The following is a 23,110-nucleotide window of genomic DNA, read 5'->3' as shown; positions in this document are numbered from 1 at the left end:
CATTTCAAGTCCGTCGAACGTTTCGACGCGTGTATCTTCCAGGTGTTGTCCACCACCGCTGGCGTTCGTACGAAAGCGAGCCACGGAGCTTTCGTCCCGCGAACGCTTTCAACAGCCGAGAATAATCTATAGCTACGTGGGAACAATAGCCGAGACTCGAACAACTCGCCAGACGAGCAACTTGCTACGGGCCTTTTCAGCGCCGCCCGCTCGACCCATCCGGCAACCGCGATATACGCGATCGCGATAACCTCGGAAAACCGATTTCCGTCTCGCTTTTCACCGCGATCGCGCGAAACGCCGGCCCGTCCCGCGAGAACTGCTACGTTTACACCGGCCGTTAACAATCGCGTTTGCCAGGTTTCGCGCTTTCGGACGGATCTCGACACCGTAATCCGTAAGCCCAGCGCGTGATATCTCCGCGAGACAGCGAGATTGATTTAGCTAAGTTGTTTCTCGGTAGACGGAAATCTTTCGGTTCCGCGGCGGAGGTCAGCTCCGTTTCCCCGGTTTCCAGGCTAGTAGGAAACTTTTCTCTCTCTCCACGGTTGCGCTAATCAATCCTGGTGAACGGGGTGGCGAGGGAACCGGCAACAATTGCAACGCAGTGGAACGCGATAAAAGCTTCCCTTCGACCCTCTCCCTATCCTCCGCCTCCCGTCGTCCTCCCAACTCTCTCTGCCCTGTCTATTCGAAATATCGAAAACAGTGGCTCCGACGAGGGTGAATCGAATTTCTGCAACGACCTTTCCGTGCCGGCACAATAGTCGCGAAGTAACCGGGAGAGTTTCCTTCCTGATAGAACCTGAGGTTCGACGGCGCTGCCGGATTCTATCGTGCCGGACGGGTTAACGTTAACCTCGAGGAGGAGAAACGGACACGGTGAATGAGGGCAGGCGACGCGGAGCTGGTAATTGGCGGCAAGCTGGGTGAGAAACGGCGAACCAGAAAAATATGGTGCACGAGGCCACTGGTCTATGGCACGGCGCGGGATTCAGCGTATCGAGGTGGCTGATGATCATAATACACGGATACCGAGCTACGATCCTTCTGCTGTCCGTCCTGCTCAACGTGCTCGTGCGAACTGCCGGTGAGTAGAGGAACGCGTGCGTGCACGTACGCTTCTCGGTTTCCTTTACACGTTTGCCTCGTTCCACGGTGGTTTCACCCACGAATGTTTGCATTCCGCCCGATGAAACGCTCGGTCGTTTCGCCTTGGGCGAAGGACTCGTTCCACGCCGTGCGCTACCAGTAATCGTTGCTTTGTCGAGGCTAAACGCGTAGCGCGAACGGTCTATATGCGACGTCGTTAAGGAGTCGGACCTCGTTTCGTGCTGCCTACGATCAATTTTATGGATCTCTCTTACTCCAACCTCTCTCTCTCTCTCTGTGATCATCCTCTTTCGTCCTGGATATCTGCTTTACCAGCTTCGACCATCGCGATAATATCTACGCTTCGACTTCGATAAGCCGTAAAGAGTTTAACGTCGTCCGAGAAGAGGTTCCGGCGATAGTTTCGTTTCGACAAATTCGAGCCGATCTCATCGGGGCGATCGCATCCCTCGAAGCGACGCTCTCGCTCGCTCTGCGATCCCTACCGGTTCGTACCGTGGAGAATACGGCGCGCTTTTTCCAATGGCGATCGTATCGATAATAATCTGTCACGTCTTTATAATCCAGCGATTAATCCTCTTCGCATTCATTTGCTGTTAATAAATGGATTCGACGTTACCTCCAGCCAGATTGCAATTACCATTCGTTCCACGGACGAATATCAATTTCCCGATTCGTAGCGTAATCATCGGTCTAATAATTGGAAATTCTTATGGGAGACGAGCGTGATTCATCGATTTCGGGTACTCCCGAACGTAAAAGGTCGTTCACGTAAGAGTCGAGGGCTTCGTGCGTTCCGTACATCGCGTGGGAATATATCGATCGTTCGGAAGGCCAGTGAAGGGAGGACACTGAGTTACGATTAAATTCGCCGGAAGCAACAGCAACGCCGAAACAGTCTGCGCTAACTATAAAGTTCTTAATGCGGCCATTTAATGCGCTAATACGGTGGTAAGTTCCGTCTCCGTTCCGCCGCCGCCGCCTTAAAGTATTATAGTTCCCGGTGAACCTTTTCGGGCCCTTTAAGCTCCGTTCTAACACCTCCTTTCCGTTATTTCATTACCGCTGCCCGTTGCCCTCTTCCAGCAGAGCCTCCCCGTTTAACGGGTTTTATCTCGAGCCTCGTCATTGATCGAACGAAACACCGGTAACCCGTATAAATTCCCGGAATGACAATTGCCCGTGACACTTGTACGCTCTGGCAATTTTCTAGATGAGTAAGTGTCTATTACTCACCCGATAGCCGGGGCTCGGAAAAGAAGCGTTTCGAACGCGTAAATTTCACGGCTCTCAACCACCCGGTAATGCGCAATTAACCGGAGGACTTCATAAATTACGGTGAAATATAACCATCGAACGGACGATACGCTGGCTGATTATAATATTCGCGAGGTACGACGAAATGGCTGGTTCGACGCCGATTAGTAACGGACACTTGTCGAGTTACCATTATTGCTATCGAATTATCGTTCCGGCGGCACCGAATTGAATCTGAAACTCGACGGTACCGAGGGGCGTGCTTGAACAAGCGCATTGCGAATACCTCGCAAGATCACGCGGATGCAAGGACAGATAACCCTTCGCCTCTTATCCTCGACGAGGGGTTCGTTTCAGTTTCGTTGATTTTCAATTTACGTCGCTCGCGTCCGATAAAACTCGTTCAATGTCCATTCATATGCCATTGATTAGCCTTCAATCTCGTTAGGGAACAGGTTGCCATGATTAATGGCCGTGTCGCAGGTTTTCATTACACGAATGGACGGGCGAAAGTTCGTAAATGAAGTTCCGCCATGTTCATATAAATCGCGTTCGCGCTTTCATGCGGCAACAGATGCGCACGGTAAATATTTTCGGCGTAGATTACGGCCTGGTGGATAGTGCTCGCGTAACAAACTGTGCCGTATGAGTACAATATAACATTTAAGCGCGGTAATAAAGTACCCCGAGTTTCTACGGTTTGGAACGGCATGAAATCTCGCGGTGTAGAACTTCCTAGCCACGCAAGATGTTGCCTCTGTTTATCTTATCCTTTAATACGTTCACCAGACTCGACTTAACTACAACGTAACGCGCAGGCATCTGCATCGTCTCTGAAATTTTTTTCTTTTTTTTCCTTTTTTTTTACCACCTAGCTACGGTTCACGTCCGCTATGGGAAATGGCGGGTAATGCGTTTGAAATTAAAAATCTCTTTCTCCTCGGTGGATTCGATGGAAAGAACCGGAGCAATATTTCCACGAAATCGAATTCAAGTCAAATTTAATCCAGCTGAATCCGACACGGATCTCCGTCTCCCGGTGGAAATCATTACACACTATTTACCATTTTCCTTTCGCATCGAAATCAGCCGCCTGTCCGTTTCACCGCGATTTACCATTTCGTCCCAGCCCGTCCCCGGGCGTGACTTAATTTAATCTATTTCCGCGTGAAGCAATACCAGCAAGGTTACTTGTTCAATTTAGCGACGCAACGAGAAAGAGACGGAGATAGAGAGAGAGTGAGAGGAAGAGAGATAGAGTCGGAGAGATATGTATCACTCATGCAAATTTTCGACGAGCCGCGCTTAACTGCGTGTCGAGGTTCCATTCAATAAACGACAAGCACCGGGCAAGTTTACAATTTCCTTCTCCCTAATCGTCCCTGGTTAGCTCTCGTTCGCGTGCGTAACACGCGGTTTATTGCGTCGCAGACCGGCAAAAACCGGCGCCCTTCGAGTGTCACTGCGCTGGCTGCGCGATGGAACGCGGTAAAAAGGTCGCTTTCAACGTTACAAGTCCGTCGTACTGGGAGACAAGTACAGAAAAAAAGGAACGGAACAAAGGGAAGAAAAAAGAAAAGAAAAAAAAGAAAATGGAAAGAGGACGAGAAAAAAAGGTACACTTGTGCGTCGCGAAGGGGGATGAGACGGCGCACTGTGTCGCGGCAATTCATCAGTTTACCCGCTAAATATACTTAGCCGAACGAGAGGAGGGAAAGCTCGCGGTTCAAGCCTCGCATTCTATATCCGTGACCATCTGCGCCCGGTTGCGCGCGTGTGAACGCTCGTTTTATTCGCGCTAGCCGGTGGATCTCTGTACGAAAAATAGTTTACGCGGTAGGCGGTTTTGATAGGAGCGAAATAGAAGTGGGGCAGCGGCGAGTTCAATATATTTCGTGACTGTTGCCCGATAGAGGCTCGCGCCTCGAGGTGATGGTACGCGTCTCTCTGTCGAGCTACGTGTTTCGAACTTACAATACTTATTATACCCGCTATACGGCTGCCATGTCAGAATCACGAGTCGCCTCGAGACACTTCGAACACTGCTGACGGAATTTCCTCGATGCCGGGATTTGCGTGCGTTTCGTAATGCACACCGTACGCGGTTGGCACGGAATTTCAGAGCAGAGGCCGCGAGAGTTGGAACGAAAAAAAAAAAAAGAAAGAAAGAGGAGAAAAGAAAAAGAGGGCAAAGGAGGAACGAGTAACTTGTCGCTGGAACGAAAGAACGTGCGCGCTCTTTCATTGTTGCGAATTCGTGGCCGCACTCGCATCGGAAATAAATTTGCACAACGGGCGGGTTGGAATCGTTGGGCAGAAAGAAAGGGAGCGCGGTAGGGCGAAGTTATGGTGGAACAAACGAGCTGCGCGCAGTATCGCGGTGTTTTATTTCTGGTTTAGCGAGCGTTGAGGTGAAGTTGGTTGTTAAATTGCCCCGAAAGACGCTTAGCGCATAGAAATTTACGAATATCGCTGTTCTTTAAGCCTCAGAAGTGTCTCATTTTCCAAGTTTTCAGTAATAACGACACCTCGCGGTCGATTATTCCTGTCGCGGGATTACGCCTTTCTCCGCCAGTTATCCGGGGGTTGATTTCTGTTCGACGTGCAGGTCGGAAAGGCCGCTGGTGTCGTGCTAAGGGTGAATCGATTTAACGTCGCGCGAAACGTAACGACAGGGACGGCAGCCTCTGAAAATGTTGATTGCCCCGTTCGAGCCGACGATTCGTTAATTAGATTACGTTACGGAGGGCGCGAACGAACGCGTAACGCTTTCTTTTCGCCGTCGAGAAAGCACTCCCTCTCTTTTCTTCCGGCGTGTTCGATAAGCCGGGGAGAGAAAAATTTTCACTCGGATACATCGTGGAATCCCTTTACCTCGCTTCGAATTGCTCCTTGCAGCATACCGGCGGCGGAAGTTTCATAACAACGTGGCTCGTTTAAGTTCTTATTATTTTAATAGAAATTCTTGCCACGGTCCCGTTCGAAAATAATGAAACTTTTTCCCAGGTATCCTCTAAAAGTTACGTTGCTTGTTTTTACCGATCTCCCGGGGTGGTCCCTCCTATATGTACATGTATTTTCGACGGCTGGGAATTCGAAGTTCGCGTTCGAGCGTCGTACCAGTAGAACGATTCCAGCTACGAAATTTGACGTTTCGTTGAATAATAGTCGCGTCGCGGGTAGAGACGGGAGAACCGAGAAGAAATCGGGATCCCCCTCGCCGTATTCGTTAAACGCTTCCTCCACGATCCCTCCCCGTCCGTGATAAGTTTTATTTCACGGTGAACTTTCGCGAGAACTGCCCGACTTTTCGCGCGGAAAGCCGGTTAACTGCTCGTACTACGCGTCCACGAGAGATCTTTAACCATCAGCTTAGCTACAATTTTATGCGCATATCTCCCACCCGGGTAGACGAAAAGTAATTCCGCGTACGACCAGCCGGACGGAATTCAAACGAGGTGCTTACACGTGAGGCTACTCGCGATTAATCGAGGCTCGTTAAATTTGCAACCCTTAATTCACTTTACGTCGGAATTATGTATGAAAAAATCACGGCGAGGCTGGTCGAAGATTCAAAGTCGGGTTTCTATACGTGGAAAGAGGAGTAATACAATTATTATACACGCGAAAGTTCCCTCCAGCCTGTCGATTTAATCATTTTTTTATAATATACTTGCACGGAAACCGTGGACGACCTAGTAGCATAAGTAAGGAAGCTGTGTCCTCGCCAGAAAGGGAGAGAGTGAGAGTAGAGGGAGGCGAGCGTTTTTCTTTTCAAGAAGATGAAGTTTGCCAAAGTTTGCCGGAGCAACAGCAAGTCTGCGGTTTCCCCGACCAGGCTGGCACATAGGGAGGAAGTTTAAATTATCATTAAAATGATTCGAGGACAATATTCTGTACGGAGGGAAGGAATCAACTTTTATCGCGTCCCGTGAACGATGGCCTCCTATTTTAGCCGGGGCGCGGTCAACGTATCCATCTTGTACGCGGTGGAAATTATATTTTAACTTCCATCGATCGTACTTGGAAAATGTTCACTCGTTGGGCTAGGTCGTTTATCAATATTCGCTTTGATTCACGGTTCGATCACTCGCCCGACAAGGTATAATAGGGAAACGTGTAAAAACCACACAGGCCGTTGTATGGAGATGGATAGATCGATGATCGAATAATAAAATTCGAATCGTCGATTCATCATAGTTGGTCCTGGGCTCATTGTAAATTCGTTCCCTTCGACGTTGCCCATCTCGACGACCCTTCTGTCCTATTCTTCACGGTCACTCCCGGCTTGCGCGGGCCTGAACAAATAAATACGGGGAAAGAACAATCCTCGGAAGTTCTGACAAAACTTCCGGGGTCCCAGCCGTACGAGTTGCGCATAAATATTCGAAGGGGTCGATAGGCGGTGGGCGGGAATGGGGGGGGGTGGTGGGGGTGGTAAGTAAAGCTCGAGAGGAAAGCCTCTTAACGAGAATCCTCGTGATACCAGGAGGTATTGCGTCGGCGAACCACGCTTAAATCTTGTTCGAGCTGGCGTACGATTCCTTTGATTTAATGCCTATTTTTCAGAGTATCCGACCGCGGCCACGGCGGAGATCGTGACGGTGAACGGGAACTCGTTGGAGGCCAGCATGAAACCATTGGACATCGACCTGCCGCCTACGTTGCCGATGAGCTTCGGTACCGAAAACTCGACGGTGATCTCCGCCCAATCTGGATCCAACGCTCTGCTGCCGTGCGTCGTTCATAATCTAGGGGATGGAACGGTGAGACTCGAGTCGGCGAACATTCTTGAAAAACTTTTTCAGAAAGCATTACCCAAAGCTCCCGCTGGGTCCGGACGAATTTCCGCTCCCAAGAGCGTAAGAAAGTTATTATCATGTCAACGTAAGAACCAAACGGGCGGTCTTCGGGGGAATCAAGAGGACAGGGGCGGGGTAATTTTTTTTTTCTCCTCTTCTCGTACCTCTCGCGAATAGAACGTAGTCTAGAGAGAATGTCGGGGCTTTAAAAATGAGTGAAACGCGAAAGATCGCCCGGCTGTGTAAACGGAGAGCGGCTTTGCGCGAATTAAGTAATTCTCGTTTAGCTTAATATACTCCATTGACGAACACAATATTACTCATTTAATCCGCGACGCTATTATGATTACGAACGAGGCGGAATAGAGAGGATAACGCGGGTACCGGGTCGGAAGAAGCATTTTAATTGAAACAGGGACAGTCGGGGGTACGTGGGTTTATGCACGTGGGTCGCGGGGCTGAATGAAATGGAATTAAAATGCGAAGAACCGGCCGACACGGGGATTTTTAACTTTTCATTTTAAACTGTGTCCCTTCCCGCAAATTGTATCGTTAAGGGCCGAAGCTTTCATGGGTTCACTAGATAACACACGCTAATAGCTTTTAATTGCACGAAACGACAGGAGGTAGGTCGTCCTGGATATTTTATTACCCTCCTTCGGGGGATTAGTACGAGCGCGCGTAGAATGAAAGGCGCACGGTTTTGTATGATTGCCTTAACGAAATTTTCGACGGCTGAAGGAGAAGAAGAAGAAGAAGAAGAAGAAGAAGAGAGCCGCGGTGGTTCGGAGAACGAGGGCGAGGCGAGCAAGGGTGGAAAAAAGGAACGGAAGGAGACGCGAGGCGGAGAGAAAATTCAGCCCCTTTCGTTTAACTGGACAAGTTTAAAAGTTGCGAAATAAAATGTTCGCGTTTTCCTTCGTTAGACGAAGTCACTTCTCCTGGTTACCCCTTTGTTAGTTTCAGTTTACCGGTAAGCCGAGACTTTGATGCGGTTCAGAAGCTAGAAATCAACGCGAGAACTAACCCGACAACAACTTCGGCTCCGTTCTCCATTTTTATCAAAGCGAAATTCTCCGTAAAAAGTACGTTAGGTGAACGGAATTTAACGGTTGGAAGGAAACGTACGTGAAGAGTTTTCCAGCGCTAAACGAACAATAAACACAGTTAAGGAAGAAGCAAAGGCAGCAACGGAAGAAAAAGAAGAAGAAGAAGGATACGAAGGAAGAAAAAGTGGTGGAAAATCGAGGAGGGACACGGCGAAAGAGTGAAATTTAACGAACGGAACGCGGGGGGGCATGTTTCGTTCCAATTTAATTTAATGACCACAACCGTGTTCCATAATGCGTATAATCATCCGCGGGAGCCTTCAAGAGTTCGCGCTTGATAAATACAACGCGGCGAACAATCAAAAGTTCAGCGGCTCGTGGGCGGGGTGAAAAGCGCAGTGTACCATTTCATTAAACGACGTGTCAGCGAGACTTCATCGCCACTCTGTTACGTGTTACGTTTCACCGGCGAAACGTTTCGCGTGTCGCACGCAATTAGCCGCAGCGCGCTCGAACGCGTCCGCATTAATATCGCCGGCGCACGTTACGCTGATACACCTGACGCGATAGCAATTCAACCGAACGGTGATTTAATCGCCGGTAAAAAGTGAACCGGTCGGCGGCCACGTCGGATTGGAACGGCGCAAGAAAACCGGGGGATGAGGAACCGGGAGAACGGGCGCGCCATTAAGACGCAGTTATTCCCGCGGAACGAGAAATCAGAGCGGGAAGTTCGATGGGCAGGGGCCCAGTTACGGCATCCAATCTTACGAGATGCCTGCCGTTCTGTTCGTTTCCGTGTACGCGCGCGGAAACGTTACGGTCCCGCAAGCACCGTCGCGATACGAGAACAGCCGAGAATAACTTCTATCCGAATGGATGGCGACGAACGGGGGTAGCATTCCAATTTCTCCCCCTCTTCTTCTTTTTTCTTTTTTTTTTTTTTGTTTCATCTCTCTGTTATTTTCTACGCGATATTCGTCGGAGTTATTACGGTAGTTGTTTGTCTTTCCCCCAGCGCACATACGGTGGCCGCGTTACGCAATAATTGGGCGACCGACCGACGGGCCATCGACGGGGGTGGAACGAGAACAGGCGGATGGAACTGGGATGGGGAGAGGATGAGCCTGCGGAGGCTGGGCCGGAGGGGGTTGGAAAAGAGAAGTCTGAGGGGTGAGAGCTGAGGTCGAGTTAAATCGACGCAGGTGGAAATCAATAGGAAGCTTGCCGTCGAACGATTCGCACGCTACTTCTATTGTCGCTACGTGCTCGCTGCCGCGGTGGTATAAAATTTCATTGCTCGCTTGCGGGAAGCGCGGAGGAAGTGAAACCGTGGAGAAAGTAGAGGAAAGTAAAGTACGTGGTGAAAGGGTGGTGAGGGTCGAAAGGAGGAGGGGAGGGGGGAGATGCTGGCATGATGGTATGAGATAATGAAACCGGCCGTATCGTCGTGGAGTTGCATCGCTGGATCGTGCGCGGAGTCTTTCGCAATTTTGCGAGGGCCTTGCTCTCTAATTGAATGTGACGTCTTCGAACTGAAAGGGGTCTATGTACGTTTCGACTTATCCCTCGTAGATTGCTGTCCTTTATGCGAGATCTCTTTTATGTCGCCGGCGAATAGAGGGTAGAAGCAGCCGGGGTACATTGTGCCGGTGTACTTGCACCGCGGGCTTGAAACGGTATTACGCGTTACAGGGCTCCGCGTGTATGACGTAAAAGGGGAATCGAGCGAGTGTCGCGCGCGGCACGGGACACCGGAAACGGGGATAAGTATTATATTTAAGCGCTCTGGAATTTATCCACACGCATTTCGATTTTCCGCGCCCCTTTGTCCGACGATTCATTGTCTGCCGGGGCTTCTTCAATGCGCACCGGTATTCATCGCTCGCGAGTGCGCGCGTACAAAGATACACGCGATCTCACAAAGGCAAACAGATTGTCTTGAAAGTTACTAATACCCCGAAAGTAACTGTTCCAGTTGCACATTCTTGTCTGTTTAATTAACAGGGTGGAAATTGAATCATACGCGTTTCGCGACTATTCCCGCGCAGCCTCGTTTCAGGCGTACACGGTGCCGATAGCTAGGACAGGGTCGTTCCCATTAACTCGCCAATTTCCGAAACACCGATTACGTACCACCGTCGTCCCATTTTTTCTCCCTCTCCCGGCTATTATCAGAGCTTACATCAACGCTAAGTAATACGCACGACCATGGCCATTCCACTCTGTTTTTCCTCCGCCGTTTCACGATCGCGTGCCCTCCATTCTTTCGAGTTGCCATTTCATACCGCCTGTATTACGGTAATGAGTATTTTGGTTAAATGGTAGCCCGATAGCTCGACCCGCCGCGTTCCACACCGGGTCACGTGACAGCACTTGCCGGTCTTTCAAGCTTTTATCTCGATTACGCCGGTTCAAAGTTTCACGTTTATGAATGCGTGCAGCTGCGGCGACCCCTCGTTTTATTATACACCTACACACATACAGATATATAAAAATTTATTCTTTCTTTTTTGTATCCATAGTTCGTTAAAAACGTAGCGCGACCGTTTGGCATTCCGACGGAAAAGTGAAAAAAAAGGGGGTTAACCCTGGCTCGCTGACGGGAATAAAACCGAGGGTTCGGAATCGGGTCGTGGCCGCCTTTTTGCCCGCAATTTCGCAGCAACATTTGGATTCCGTTCAAACGAGACGAAACCGAAACTCGACGTAAATCTAATTATATCGAAGCAGTCGGATCCACGGTCCGTCTATTTTCCATCGCGAATCCCAGCGATCGCGGACAGTAACCAGACACGGGTCTGCTCCCGCCGCGGGACGCGTTATTTATCAGCCATAGGTGTTCGTCGGACGCGAAAAGATACCGCGGGACGAATTTACTTTGCCGCGTCGGTTCGCACGGGATAGACGGAACGAGACGAGGCGAAACGGAACGGCCGGGGCGCACGTTGTTCCAGGGAATACGATAGTTTATTCGGTTCATGAATAATAATCGCGCCTGGGCGCGATTTAAAGGCAAGAAAATAGCAATTACTCACGGCTCGGCGTGTCCCGAGTTCCTTCATGATGTAAATTTACACGGGGCTGGGAAATTACGTGTACATTAAGGCGTTATTTCTCATCGGTGTAACCGGGCGCTGTATCCGCGGCAAGAACTTTCCAACTTCGACGAGATTCAGCGCCGAGGGAAAGTGCAGCGCAGAGGTGAAACTCGGCCGGGGGGATCATTAATATGGATCGAATCAGAGATTTTCACGTGACCGTAACAGGGGATCCGACGCGGTCGGCTCGATATTCGCGCGTTATCGCTTATTGGCTGTCGCGCGTGCCACCGGCATGAAAGTATTTCCGAAGGCTGCGCTCATTAGACACGGGAACCGGGTAGCGGGGTTGGGAATCAAAGCGAGCGCGATCACCTTTGATCGGGCGCCTCGTTTCCCGGGAACATTTACGTCGACCCCGTATGTAACTGGTTCTCCGTTTTAGTCTTTTACATTTCATACACGCCCGCGCGCAGCGGCGCCAGGTTCCTCCGTTTCGTTTGTCTTCATTTTTTTTCCCCCGTTTTCTCTCCTCTCGAAGCGATCTATCAACTCGTCGCGCGACGCTACACGCGCGATTTCGTTACGACCAGCCGTGGTGGAGCATTTTTCTCCGGCGAAACGGGTTGAAAAAGAAAAAAAAAAAAAAAAACACACGAGGGTTGAAAGTTTGCGAGGCCGAGTTTGCATTGTACACGGAGAATCTCTTTGGAAATCACTAACGATCTGTATCCTAGTAATTGGGTGGGCTCGCGATGCACGACCTCGATGGGAACGGGGAGAACGTGAAAGCGATGTAAGGCATCGCGCTCGGAGCTCCGCTCTGCATTCATGTCGGGGAATTGCTCAATAAGCGTGAACCGTTAGAAGGGTGTCTCGAGACCCTGCGAGCATACAGGCTGATTTTCAGATAGATGGCCAAACTTCGCGACTGTACCGGCCCGCTCGAACCCGCAGGAAAACGGGAACTCGCGCGAAACACCCGGAGAAACTGGGAGAAACACTTTCCTGTCGATTTGCCTCGACCGCTTTTTATCTCGACCCCATCGGATTTATCACCTACGAAATTGCTCTATTAATATCGGATCGGTGGAACGCGCGGCATTTCTTATTCGTCGATCGAATAATAGACCCGTAAAAAGTCGCGGAAGATAAGGGAGGGAACGTCCCGAGCGAATCCGTCAGCGGGGAAACTACGCCATTAAACGGTCGGGACCGTATTTCAACCCCGTCGCATCTCGTAGCCCTGGATCAACACAAAAGGTCCACCGGCAAATTGACACCGAGCCATTCGTATTATTCGGGGCACTCAGGCGAGCCAGTTGTGTTATTAGACTTCTGGCAAAGCTATTAATGGCCGTAGGAACAGATTCCCCAAAGGACTAACGGCCGGTTGTCTCTAATGGTGGAAACTGCATATCTTGGCACGCTGATCGCGTTTGACGAGAGTGTTTACAGCGCGGAAGGTGAGGGTTTCCGGAGCCGGAGATGTTCCTCCGCAAGGAGGACAGAATAATACACCGGACGGAGTTACCTCGGCTATTCAAGAAACCTCTGCGCGCGCGAGTCTTCCGACCTATGAAGTTTCATTCGAAACGAGGCAACTCGCGTTATCCAAGACGTATCGAATCGCTCTATCTGCTCGATTCGTGAATACGATACGGGATTTACGAAACCGATGGGATTCGACTGGGCGGAAACCGGAAATTTTGTTACGCCGCGGTCATCCCTTCCGCGCGATGGCGAAGATGCGGTGGCGCGCGCGCGACAGAGAGACACGGGGAGAACGCCTAAGTGGACGGGATTCGAAATAGGAGGAATGTTTCAGAGATTTCCTTGGAGGACCGTGATTGCTGTTTCGGATAGGGGGACGCGGAAAACGGGACTATATGGAACGCGGAATAGATATCGCGAACGGTAGGCGAGACTCCTTTCAAAGTACGCGTATGAATGCTTGGCCCGCGTGTCTCATTTGCGATTCATTAAATTCTAAAGAGTTATTGCGTAACGGGGCGAGGCTGGGCGGCGTGCTCGCGAGGGTGTTCATACATTATGCGCGCGCGGACTTTAATAATAATTTAAACGGGATGTAAATCGAATGGAACACTGCAGGAGACCGGCGCGCCGCGTAGAAATGCATGTGGCTTAATTAAAACGTTCTTTTATGAAACACATATTAATCGCGATGCACCGACGTGGACTAAATTAATCGTCCGCGCGATGAAATCCGCGTTTCTTCTCCTTTCCCGTTCGCCCGCGTTCTATGCATCTATTATACAGGCGGATGCAAAAAAAAAAGAAGCGAGGCGAATGGCGTATACGTAAACAGAGAATAGAAAAGCCTCCTCCCCTTTTTTTTTTCATCGGCGTTCGCGTATGTTTGTCTCCCCGATACACACCGTCCGTTCGCAAATTGAACGCAAGCGTAAAAAGTATATACGCTCCGATATCCCGTAATCCGGGTCTATTTGCTTCGACACGCTTCGCGATTTTGTTACGACAAAACACGTTTCATCGTTTCCTCCATTTTTCTTGTTTTTTTTTTTTCTCGTAATAGATATCAATTTGAAAATGCATCTGTATGCGCGAGCAGCGACTCCGACATGCCCAGCCGAGCTGTTTCGCGCTTTCTACCAGGCGAGCGTGTCCACTCTGGCACGTCGATTTCATTTTGCTCTCCTCTACTGTCACCCTAGCGAGTTCCAGCATCGACACGACGGTCACCGGTGCCCGTAGGTATTTTCCGTTCCCGGAATGGTTGTTTAACCCAATCCCAGGTTAGACAGGCGGACACGGTTTCACCTTCCGTTTAGTGTAACAAACTCACTCGCGAAACGTGCACCGGGGCTGGATCGCGAGGAATTCCACGATTTCGACGGGGTGCATGTTTATACATACGTAACGCGAGCCGCGCTTCCGTGAATCGTTTATAGATTTGTGTACCATTAATCAAGTGCACGGTATAATCGATTCAGGGCTGGGCGTGGTAGCCTCTGGAAGGTTTAAAGGGAAACGTGAGCCGAATACCTTATCCTTCCCTCCTTTATCTACTTGATTACCTTCGATTGAAATTCGTTACGGTGCCCGCCACATTATGGGAACACGTTCTTTCCCGATTTCCTTTGTTATTTTTGTTTTCCCTTCTTTCTTTCTTTTTTTTCTCTCTCTCTCTCTCACCCCCGCGTTTCCCTCGAATATTTCCACCTGTAAGAACGATGGAAGTTTCGCGAGCAAATTTCCAGTGTACGTGAGAAATCGCCTCCGGAGACAGCTCGCCCCCTCGCTCCTTCCTCCCCTTTTTTATACCGTCCTCTCGTATTTCCTTTTTCGTGCCGTCTGTTTATCCGTCGCTTCTCATTATTCTTCGGGATGCAGCCGAGGCTCCTCCGCTCCGTGGCCCAGGTAATCGCTGCAGTCGTTCTCGAGTTGTTGGCATCCTTTTCCGCTTTTTAAATACCACCGCCGCGGATCCGCTGAGCTGAAGGCTTACGTAAAAGTTTCGCGAGTCCGTCCGTGGGACCCGGCAGCGGAGATCGCGTCGGATTCCAAGAATCGAGGTGACACACATAAACCATCGCGCCGGATGAAACACGCCGCTTACATGTTAATGAGGTACACGCATTAAGGGACTAACGCGTGGTAAGTGGAGACAATTCCCGTGGAGAGACTCGCGACACGTCGAGCTTAAGGTCCGGCCGAGATCTTATCGTCCGAAGACAAATCTATCCCCCTTTCCAATTCCACGGTCAATTTTTCTACCGGGCTGTGTAATCTTTCTCCTCCACCCGAATCATTCCATTTAATCTCTCGTCGAGTGTTTGATATCGTTTCGAGGAGTGGTAGAAGCACCTTGCGTTTCCCCAATACAAGTGCAGCTTGGTAGATTACTTCGGTTTCTCTCCTTTTCTTCGGTTTTTCCTTTTTCTTTTTTTCTCCTTTTTCGACCTTCCAACCGGCAAATTAGAAGATTAAAAGCGCGGAAGATGTAATTGATTGGGTTTTTAAGCAGAAAGATGGAGAGAGAATTGGAGAGGCAGGAGGAATTACACGTTTCACGTACATAGAAAACATCAAGAATTCAATCTACCGGTGAGAGCACTCGAATCCCTCGTTACCGGGTGCCTAAACTTTATGATGAACATAAAGGCGTATAGAGGGAAGAATCCTATCGTCAGGGATGGATCTACTTCTCCCCATCGATCGCCTCCCCACGGCCAATTCCAAATACGAGCGACAACAAGCGTCGGGGATTACCCGACGCGTTGGTTGCACTTGCCACGATAGGTTTTCGTGCTTTTAAATGCGGAAAAGCTCGGAGGGAGACGGCGGGAATAGTCAGTGAATCGCCTGGCGAGCGTAAAAGTCACGGTGCATTACGTGGCTCGCCTATTTACGTCCGATGACGGCGCGCAGCATGAGTTTTATGAATTGTACGCCGCGTCGATATTTCAAGGGATAAATGTGGAGCGCGAAATGCAAGAAAAAAAAAAAAATTGTCGCGCTTATACGATTCCGTTGCTTTTGTTGCGACCGGGTCCGCACTGCGACAACTTTTAATCTAGTCCCCCTTTTTCCTTTTCATTAAAAATACTATCTGTTGCAGCGCGCGTTCCGGATACTACCGGGCGGTCCATCGACGTTCTCACGTCGAATAAATATGAAAATTTGCAACGTAATGGCCCACGCCGGTCGCTCGAGTGCTCGCCCGTCGTCTCCCGCTCGCACAGCCGCACATAACTAATATGGCGCCGATGTGTAATTTTTCAAACGAACAGAACTCACCTAGGGGTAGAATTTTTCATGGACCGCGTGGGGCGACACAGAGTTTCTCGATCAATTCCGGTCACGAGCTCTGCAATCATCCCGTGTCACGGCCCCGGGAATTATTCTGACCGAAGGCTTACTATTTCTTGCTTATCCCTAGGTAGCACGGAACCGGCCGGGAGGACGCGCACGGCAATTACTGCCCGCTATTGACGCACTACATTTACCCGGCTGTCATACGTGTACGGTGTTTACCAGAACTGTTACCAGTTTTCGGCAGTTACAGACCCGTGATCGTTGCCTCGGATAGTTAAGCTTTTGCGAACTTCCGCGCGGAGCTAATAAATGGTCGTCGGAAATGTTTAACTACCGTGCGTCGATAGAATTCGAAAATTACACGCTCGTGTAAGTACGGTAGATGCCAGGGCGGTTTGTTTCGCGGAGATCCTCCGCTTTCGTTTTTTCTCTCTCCTTTTCTCTTGCCTCCACTCCCTTCACGGTGTAGAGGGAGGGTTTAAGCTCCGCATGAATCTTTTCGAGGCAGCCATTTTCCTCGATACAGCTAAGAGGATCTAAGACGGATCGATCGACGCGTCGAGCGAGAAAAGTTAATGACCATGGCGAAATGAACGCCGGCTATTGCCATAGAGGTAGAAAATACTGTGACTAATGGGAGCGTTAGTAGCTGCCCGTAAAGCCGGGCCAGTAGTTACTGACCGTAATAGACAGACAATGGTAGGAGGCCGCGGAGAGTCTTGATATTACGTGGAAGTGAATAGTGAACGTCGCGAGCAGACACGGTGCTTATTTGTTCCTTCGAGCGGTATCAAGGTAGCCGCATCGAGCGATATCGCGATAGTCGCGAATTATTGCGCACACAGGGCGATTAATTAAAATCCAGGCCCGTGGCCGCGCGCGTTCCTCGATAGAACCGGTCGTTATATATGTACTAGTCGAAGAAACTAAATTACTTCCCCTTTGTAATTTTATCGAGCGATTTTCCCTCCGGTGAGGAAGAACCTTTCCAATTTCGCGGCGGACAAATGAGGGGAAAAAATTCGATCCGTAATAAAAGCGGCGGATGCATTCAGTCGTGCATCCCCAGCGTGGTAACACTGTGAAATTTTAGCCACTCCGCTTTAAAGACCGGGGGATTCGTACCTGTCATTCGAGACAGATCCCTCTTTTTACCTGGCCCCCGGTTTCATGACCAATTCTGGCCAGGGGCGACGGATCATTCTTGTTAACGAGACTTTTTGCCGGCTCTCCAGGTGTCGTGGATCAAGCGGAAGAACATCCAGGAGATACTGACCGTAGGACTGACAACGTACGCCAACGACGAACGTTTCCAGGCAAGTCATTTCCGCCACAGCGAGGATTGGACTCTTCAAATAAAATACGTTCAACCGAGGGATGCGGGATTGTACCAGTGCCAAGTATCCACCCATCCACCCACGAGTATATTTCTGTTCCTCGAGGTTGTCGGTAAGCGTGAAATTAAACACCGATATAAGCTATTCGCGCGTGCCCCCGAGCCGATTTTTCTCCGGTGTACACAGAATCGGATATCGCGTGTAACCCTCGCAAAATCGACACGTGCAATTTTTACAGCGTGTCCCTCGTTTTTTTTCCTTTTTTTTTTTTTATTAACATTCTTTCAGCGTCACGCACATGCCCTTCCCTATTCGATCGAACGCTCGACCGACCGGACGGAATGAATTAAATTCTGTTTTATTCTGTCGGGTGGTTAATGAAATTGAAATAAACGTTTCAAACAGAGATTTCCTCGTCGTTGTTCACTGTCGCGTTCACAATGACATTCGACGATGAGTGGACAAGCATTGGGAAAATATCGCTTCGATCACGCGCACCGAACCTTCACATCGTTTTTTTTTATCCACGTAGATCGCGTAGACGCGCGCGGATGACGCAGCCTCGATCCTTCCTCCGTGGTCGTCGCTCTTTAATTCAGCAGTCGCGTTTCGTTGTTGTCGGTTCGCAATTAAGCTAGCCGGAGGCAAGTAAAGACGGTCGTAAACAAAACGAGCGTGATGTGTGCGTTGAAAAATTTAAATATCACAAATATAATAAAGTCAAACGCGAGTTCCATTCGTTGGACGGACCTGCGCGAACGCGAGCGCGAGAGGTAGCAAAGCTTTCTCCTAAAGGGGGCACGTAAAGAGCATCGTCGTTACTAAGAGACAGCACACTTTTGTCCGGTTTCCTGATAAGAGGCCCAGCACCGAGGTGTCTATAGCGAGGAACGCCTTTTTCCTATGCACTACCTCCAGAAGAGAAAGATAGCAGTCTAAGAAGTTCCCTCTTCCATCGGATCGCCCATTTCTTTCCGGTGCTTCTTCCTCCTTCCTCTCCCTCGCGTCCCTTCCTTGGCCTTTCCCCCGTCCGACAGTCATTTTCTCTTTTCTTTCAGCTACGATTTAAGTGTTTACATTTTCGTCCCTATTTACGCAGGCTCTACGTGCCGACGTGTACGAGGTCCGAGCCTTTCGAAAAGGCCGAGGGAGCATTTTTATCTGGATTTTATTAAGCAGCCGGCCGATCGATAGCTGGGAAATGCTTTTTATCAGACGCAAGAGGCAGAAGTTTCGTGAATTACGACATTCGGTCCCGGCGTCGCCGTTTTAAGCGACGTCCCTCTCGCTCCCTCGCCTTCCCCTTTCTCTCTATCCCTTTTTCTCCGCCCTCCTCCGTGTGTATCGTGCGTATTTGCATTTAGATGCCAGTTTTTGGAAGTATGCTGCTTTCATACGTATGCCCGTGGATTTCCATGTATTTATACGTCTCCGTATAGATCTCTCTTTCTCTTTAAGCGTGTACGTACGCGCGTGCGGGTATGCGTGAATGCATGCGCGAGTTTCTATCTAATTTTGCCCTGGTTTACCGTGTTTTTTGCCGTGACATCTGACGGATACGTACGGGAACCTTTCTCAGGTACTTCTAATATTTATGCTCTCTCTTCTCTCCCCGACACACCCTCGCCAGAATCTGGGACGTGTATTATTTACGTTTCTTCTTGCACGCTTGAAATTCATGGGCCGAGATTTCTCTGATCTGAGGATGATGTATAACGGGATCGCGGCTAGGACGTTTCGATTACTACATTTTATATGCTGTTAAATGGTCGCGATGGTTTATAACGCGGGACAAGGACGAATGTTCCTCGGGATACGGCGCAGAAATACCCTCGACACGGATAATCGATTCGCGTTACGTCTCCCACGAGTAAAAACCAATTCGTTAATTACCCTCGCGTTCCTTGTACACGTATGAATTTAAATCATCGCAGGCGATTTTTTATTTCCCTCGTTCTTGTTCATTTTTTTTTCTCGTCGATAAATTATTAGCTCCCGCCCGTCCAATTTTTGTCGAATCAATAACGAACGAAGGATGTCGATGATAAAACAGCCGGTGTGTTGGAAAAGCCTGGTCCGGAGGATTCAATCGCGGCTCACTTTAGATAGTTCCACCGGTAAATTTCTCGAACACTCCTCGAGATATCGTATCGTATTTTCGATAAGAGATATTTCCGACAATAAAGCGACCGTATTCCGTGTTAGATTCGCCGGATTTCATTGCTGCATCGGACGGGACCGTGGCCCTCTGCTGGTTACCGCTTTAAGAAAACCGTGAAAAATCAATTGTCCCCGGACGTCTGACTATACGCGTGCCTCTACCACTGAAGAAGCCGCGCGACCGGTTACAAAGGCGAGACCGGACTAACGCGATTAATCGATTAGTCCCTCGGTTAATGGAATCAACGTTCGTTTCTGTCGTTCTTGGTTATTAAGTATTGCGTCGGTGCCGAGGGAAAAAGTGCGGGCGGACGAGGGGGGAGGAGGCGCAAAAAATGGGATTGAATCGCGTAGCTCGCTCGCTAATTAAAACGCGATAGAGAAGAATGGATCGAACCGCCTCTCGAATCGGGCGCGACAGATTGCGCGTCCGTGAGTGGGGTCTCCGCCGTTGAAAATCGGATTGGATTACAGGGTAGAATAAGAAGTTGGTAAAGACGCATTTAACGAGGGCACCGACTCGGAAGAAATTCGCCGTCCGTCGACGGGCTCGAAATCAATAACGATCGCGGGGCATTGTTGCCGAAACGAAAGACAGTATCAAAAGTTGACCCTAATGACGTCTCATTAGGGCGTAATTAGATGGGTCGAAATATAAGGGTGGAAGAACCGTCCAACGCCTAGGGATAAATAAGTTGGCTTACGCCCTGCCGCGGTACGTCGACCTCTCCAAGTATGCGCGCGTGCGGCCGCGAGGCGGATCTAATTTTAATCATCCGATATTGCTACATCACCCTTAAAACTTTCAACGCAGACCGGTGAAGGGATTACGTCACACCACATTTAATAAGCTCCTCAATTTCTACGGGGTAACTAGACTCCGTCAGAATTTCTTTTCCGCCGCGGAAATTAATTAAGAAACTAAATTACAAAATAGATCTCGGATAATTCGTCCGCGTAATTGAATCGCCCGGGAAGCGAGAAAAGGGTGAAGCGAAAAACAGGAATAAAGCGATTGAACAAAAAAAAAAAAAAAAAAAAAAAAAAACAGGAAAGGAAAAAAAAACAGAGAGAGGCGCAGAGAGTGAGAAAGGTAGAGATTCCGGGGCGGGGGAAATAAAAATTGGCCAGCCTGACGAAGCGTATAAACAACAAAGCGCAATCGTTTTAACGGGGCCAGTTAAAATTCCGGTATTCGAGCCACGGGGAAATCGCGTCGAGAGAAAAACGAGAAACGTGCAATCAACGGAATCCTAAACGTCCTCGAATCGTGGAGTTTTATTAAATTTCGTACGGGGGTCCTCGAGGCTCGTGACAATTTTCTTTTCACTCGCGGTGTACTCGCACGGGCAGCGGGTACGCATCCTCTGCCGGCTGGCCCCGGGGATACAATGGACGGCCGTTTAATGGAGAGAGACAGAGAAAGAGTGGCGAAGCACTTGGGGCGTGTTTGGCTTCAAAAGAGCGTGCTTGTATCACGCAGAGGAGCGCTTAAAACTCGATCCACACTCTCGTTCACGTGCGTTCGTCCGTGACACGCCGTGGAACGGAAGCCTTGTCGCCGGGGTTTCAGGGCGGACGGGCAAAAGTGTATCCGGCAGGAGGATGACGAAGGTTCTGCCCTGTCTGTTTACGGTGTCCCGTCGCACCTGATCCTATAGCGGAGATACATGGGTGTCGCGCCAATCGGCGTCTGTGTGCGGACACGATTGTTCGAGTAAACGGAAAGGTAGCTTCTACGTAGCTAGGCTCTATGGGGGAGGCGGATAGAGTGTGCGAGAAAGAAAACCAGGGGGGAAAGAGAGAGAGAGAGAGAAGAAGTGGAAGAAGAGGTAGGCGGTATACACATGTAGCGGAACGAGGGGTAACTTAAAATTCCTGGGGTCGTATCAGTTTGTGGGAGAGATAGCACAAAGGTTGCACGGTCCATGATACGGTTGAAGGAACGAAAGAGGGATAGAATGAAAGAGAGATTAAAGGGGGTGTAAAGAGGGAGAGAGAGAGAGAGAGAGAGAGAGAGAGAGAAATTTCGTACGCTATCCCCGTAGAACCCTTAACCAGCCACGATGCATACCTCATCCCACCTAGTGCTCATAACCGCCTTGGACTCTAGTAAACAATATGGGATAGGAACGGTAAGCTGCTCACGTCTGACGCGTCACGTTCTACCATTTCCAGAGGCCAGGGCAGAGATAACTGGTCACAAGTTCGTGAGGCCAGGTAGCACCCTGCAGCTCCACTGTCTCGTAAAAAATTCGACCGAGACGCCCTCGTATATATTCTGGTACCATAACTTCCGGATGATCAACTACGACGTCGATCAGGGGGTCAATGTCAGCACGGATCTGACGGCACGTGAAAGCTGGCTGGAGGTGCCTCATGCATCTGATCGTCATTCAGGAAATTACACCTGCGAGGCGAGTAAAGCGGTACCGGCGCGGGTGCTGGTGCACGTGTTCAAGGGAGATAATCCGGCCGCGATGCAGCATAGCGACGCATCGTCGCCATCCGTCATGGCGTGGACCGCGCTATTGATGATGCTCGCCACGTTAATGCTGCCGTTGCATGCAAACGCCACGAACTGACCATTGTGTGCCGGCGCCGTCTGCGCGCTATCGAGGAAATAGGGAAAAATGAAAAAGAAATATATACGACGAACGTTGTGATAGTTCGGGAGAAATAATATTTCTGTGCGAGTTGTCGTGTACGTTTTATGAGGGTTGCAGGTGCGGCTCGTTCCAACGGGATTACACCCGGGGCAGCCTCTGGTTCGGTCCGGGAATCCGAGACTTTGATCATCGTAAGACGAGAGGCGCGTCGCGATACGTCGCGGATACGCGTTACGTACCTAGTTGTTAAGGGACTAAAGGTTGTGACGACGGTTCGAATCGAGTGGTTCAAGTCGAAGAGGTATGTACGCCGCCAGTGTGCGCAGAGGAGCGGAGCAAAAGTATGTGTAACGAGTTTGAGAGGATGATGTCTGTGTAAATAGCGAAACGGATCTAGTGTGTGTGTGTGTGTGTGTGTGTGTCGTTAAGGCCGCGGATGCTCAAGTAGCCACTTCGAACAACGCTCGCGTATTCATTGTATCGCGTGAATAGTGGAGACTCCTGCCTCGTAGATGACAAAAGATTTCAATCCTTATACCCGGACGTTCTCTGGTTGATTAAAACACAATACCCAAGTTCCATCGGAGCGCGTTTACACGTGTTTGCTCAAAAGCTGCCATTTCGCGCTGCACAACACCACCCCATCCCCCGCGCCCCCACCCCCGTCAACTCTATTAACCGTTGTGATATGTGTAAATGTGTAAGCTGTGTGTAACCGTCACTGCCATAGAAGTGTAACTGTGTAATCTGTCCTACGACGAGTGGCACGATTAATGGCGATAATCTTGTCGCGATCCGGCGAATTTTGCCGGGGCAAACTTTCCAACGAGGTTCCGCAGACCGGTCGCGGCAACTTTATTCAGTCGTTGGATGTTAACTATCTCTCTCACCCTCCACTCGGGAAATTTGTTACGCTAATGGCAGCGATGAGAGATCGCCACG

At 49.8% G+C, this 23,110-nt stretch overlaps 1 protein-coding gene across 1 annotated transcript; it reads left to right on the top strand.

Annotated features, from left to right (window-relative positions):
- The first annotated feature begins 818 nt into the window (after positions 1-818).
- On the top strand, positions 819-22,221 carry LOC143432523 (limbic system-associated membrane protein). Its single transcript, XM_076909190.1, has 4 exons — positions 819-1,090; positions 6,940-7,136; positions 17,298-17,511; positions 21,738-22,221. Exons 1-4 carry the CDS (start codon positions 955-957, stop codon positions 22,142-22,144), a joined length of 954 nt encoding a protein of 317 aa, XP_076765305.1. The 5' UTR covers positions 819-954; the 3' UTR covers positions 22,145-22,221.
- Positions 22,222-23,110: the final 889 nt, after the last annotated feature.

The sequence above is a fragment of the Xylocopa sonorina genome, chromosome 1 (assembly GCF_050948175.1).
Source record: "Xylocopa sonorina isolate GNS202 chromosome 1, iyXylSono1_principal, whole genome shotgun sequence".
Lineage (NCBI taxonomy): Eukaryota > Metazoa > Arthropoda > Insecta > Hymenoptera > Apidae > Xylocopa > Xylocopa sonorina.
The sequence above is the reverse complement of the archived record's forward strand: the minus strand, read 5'-3'. Positions and strand labels throughout refer to the sequence as shown.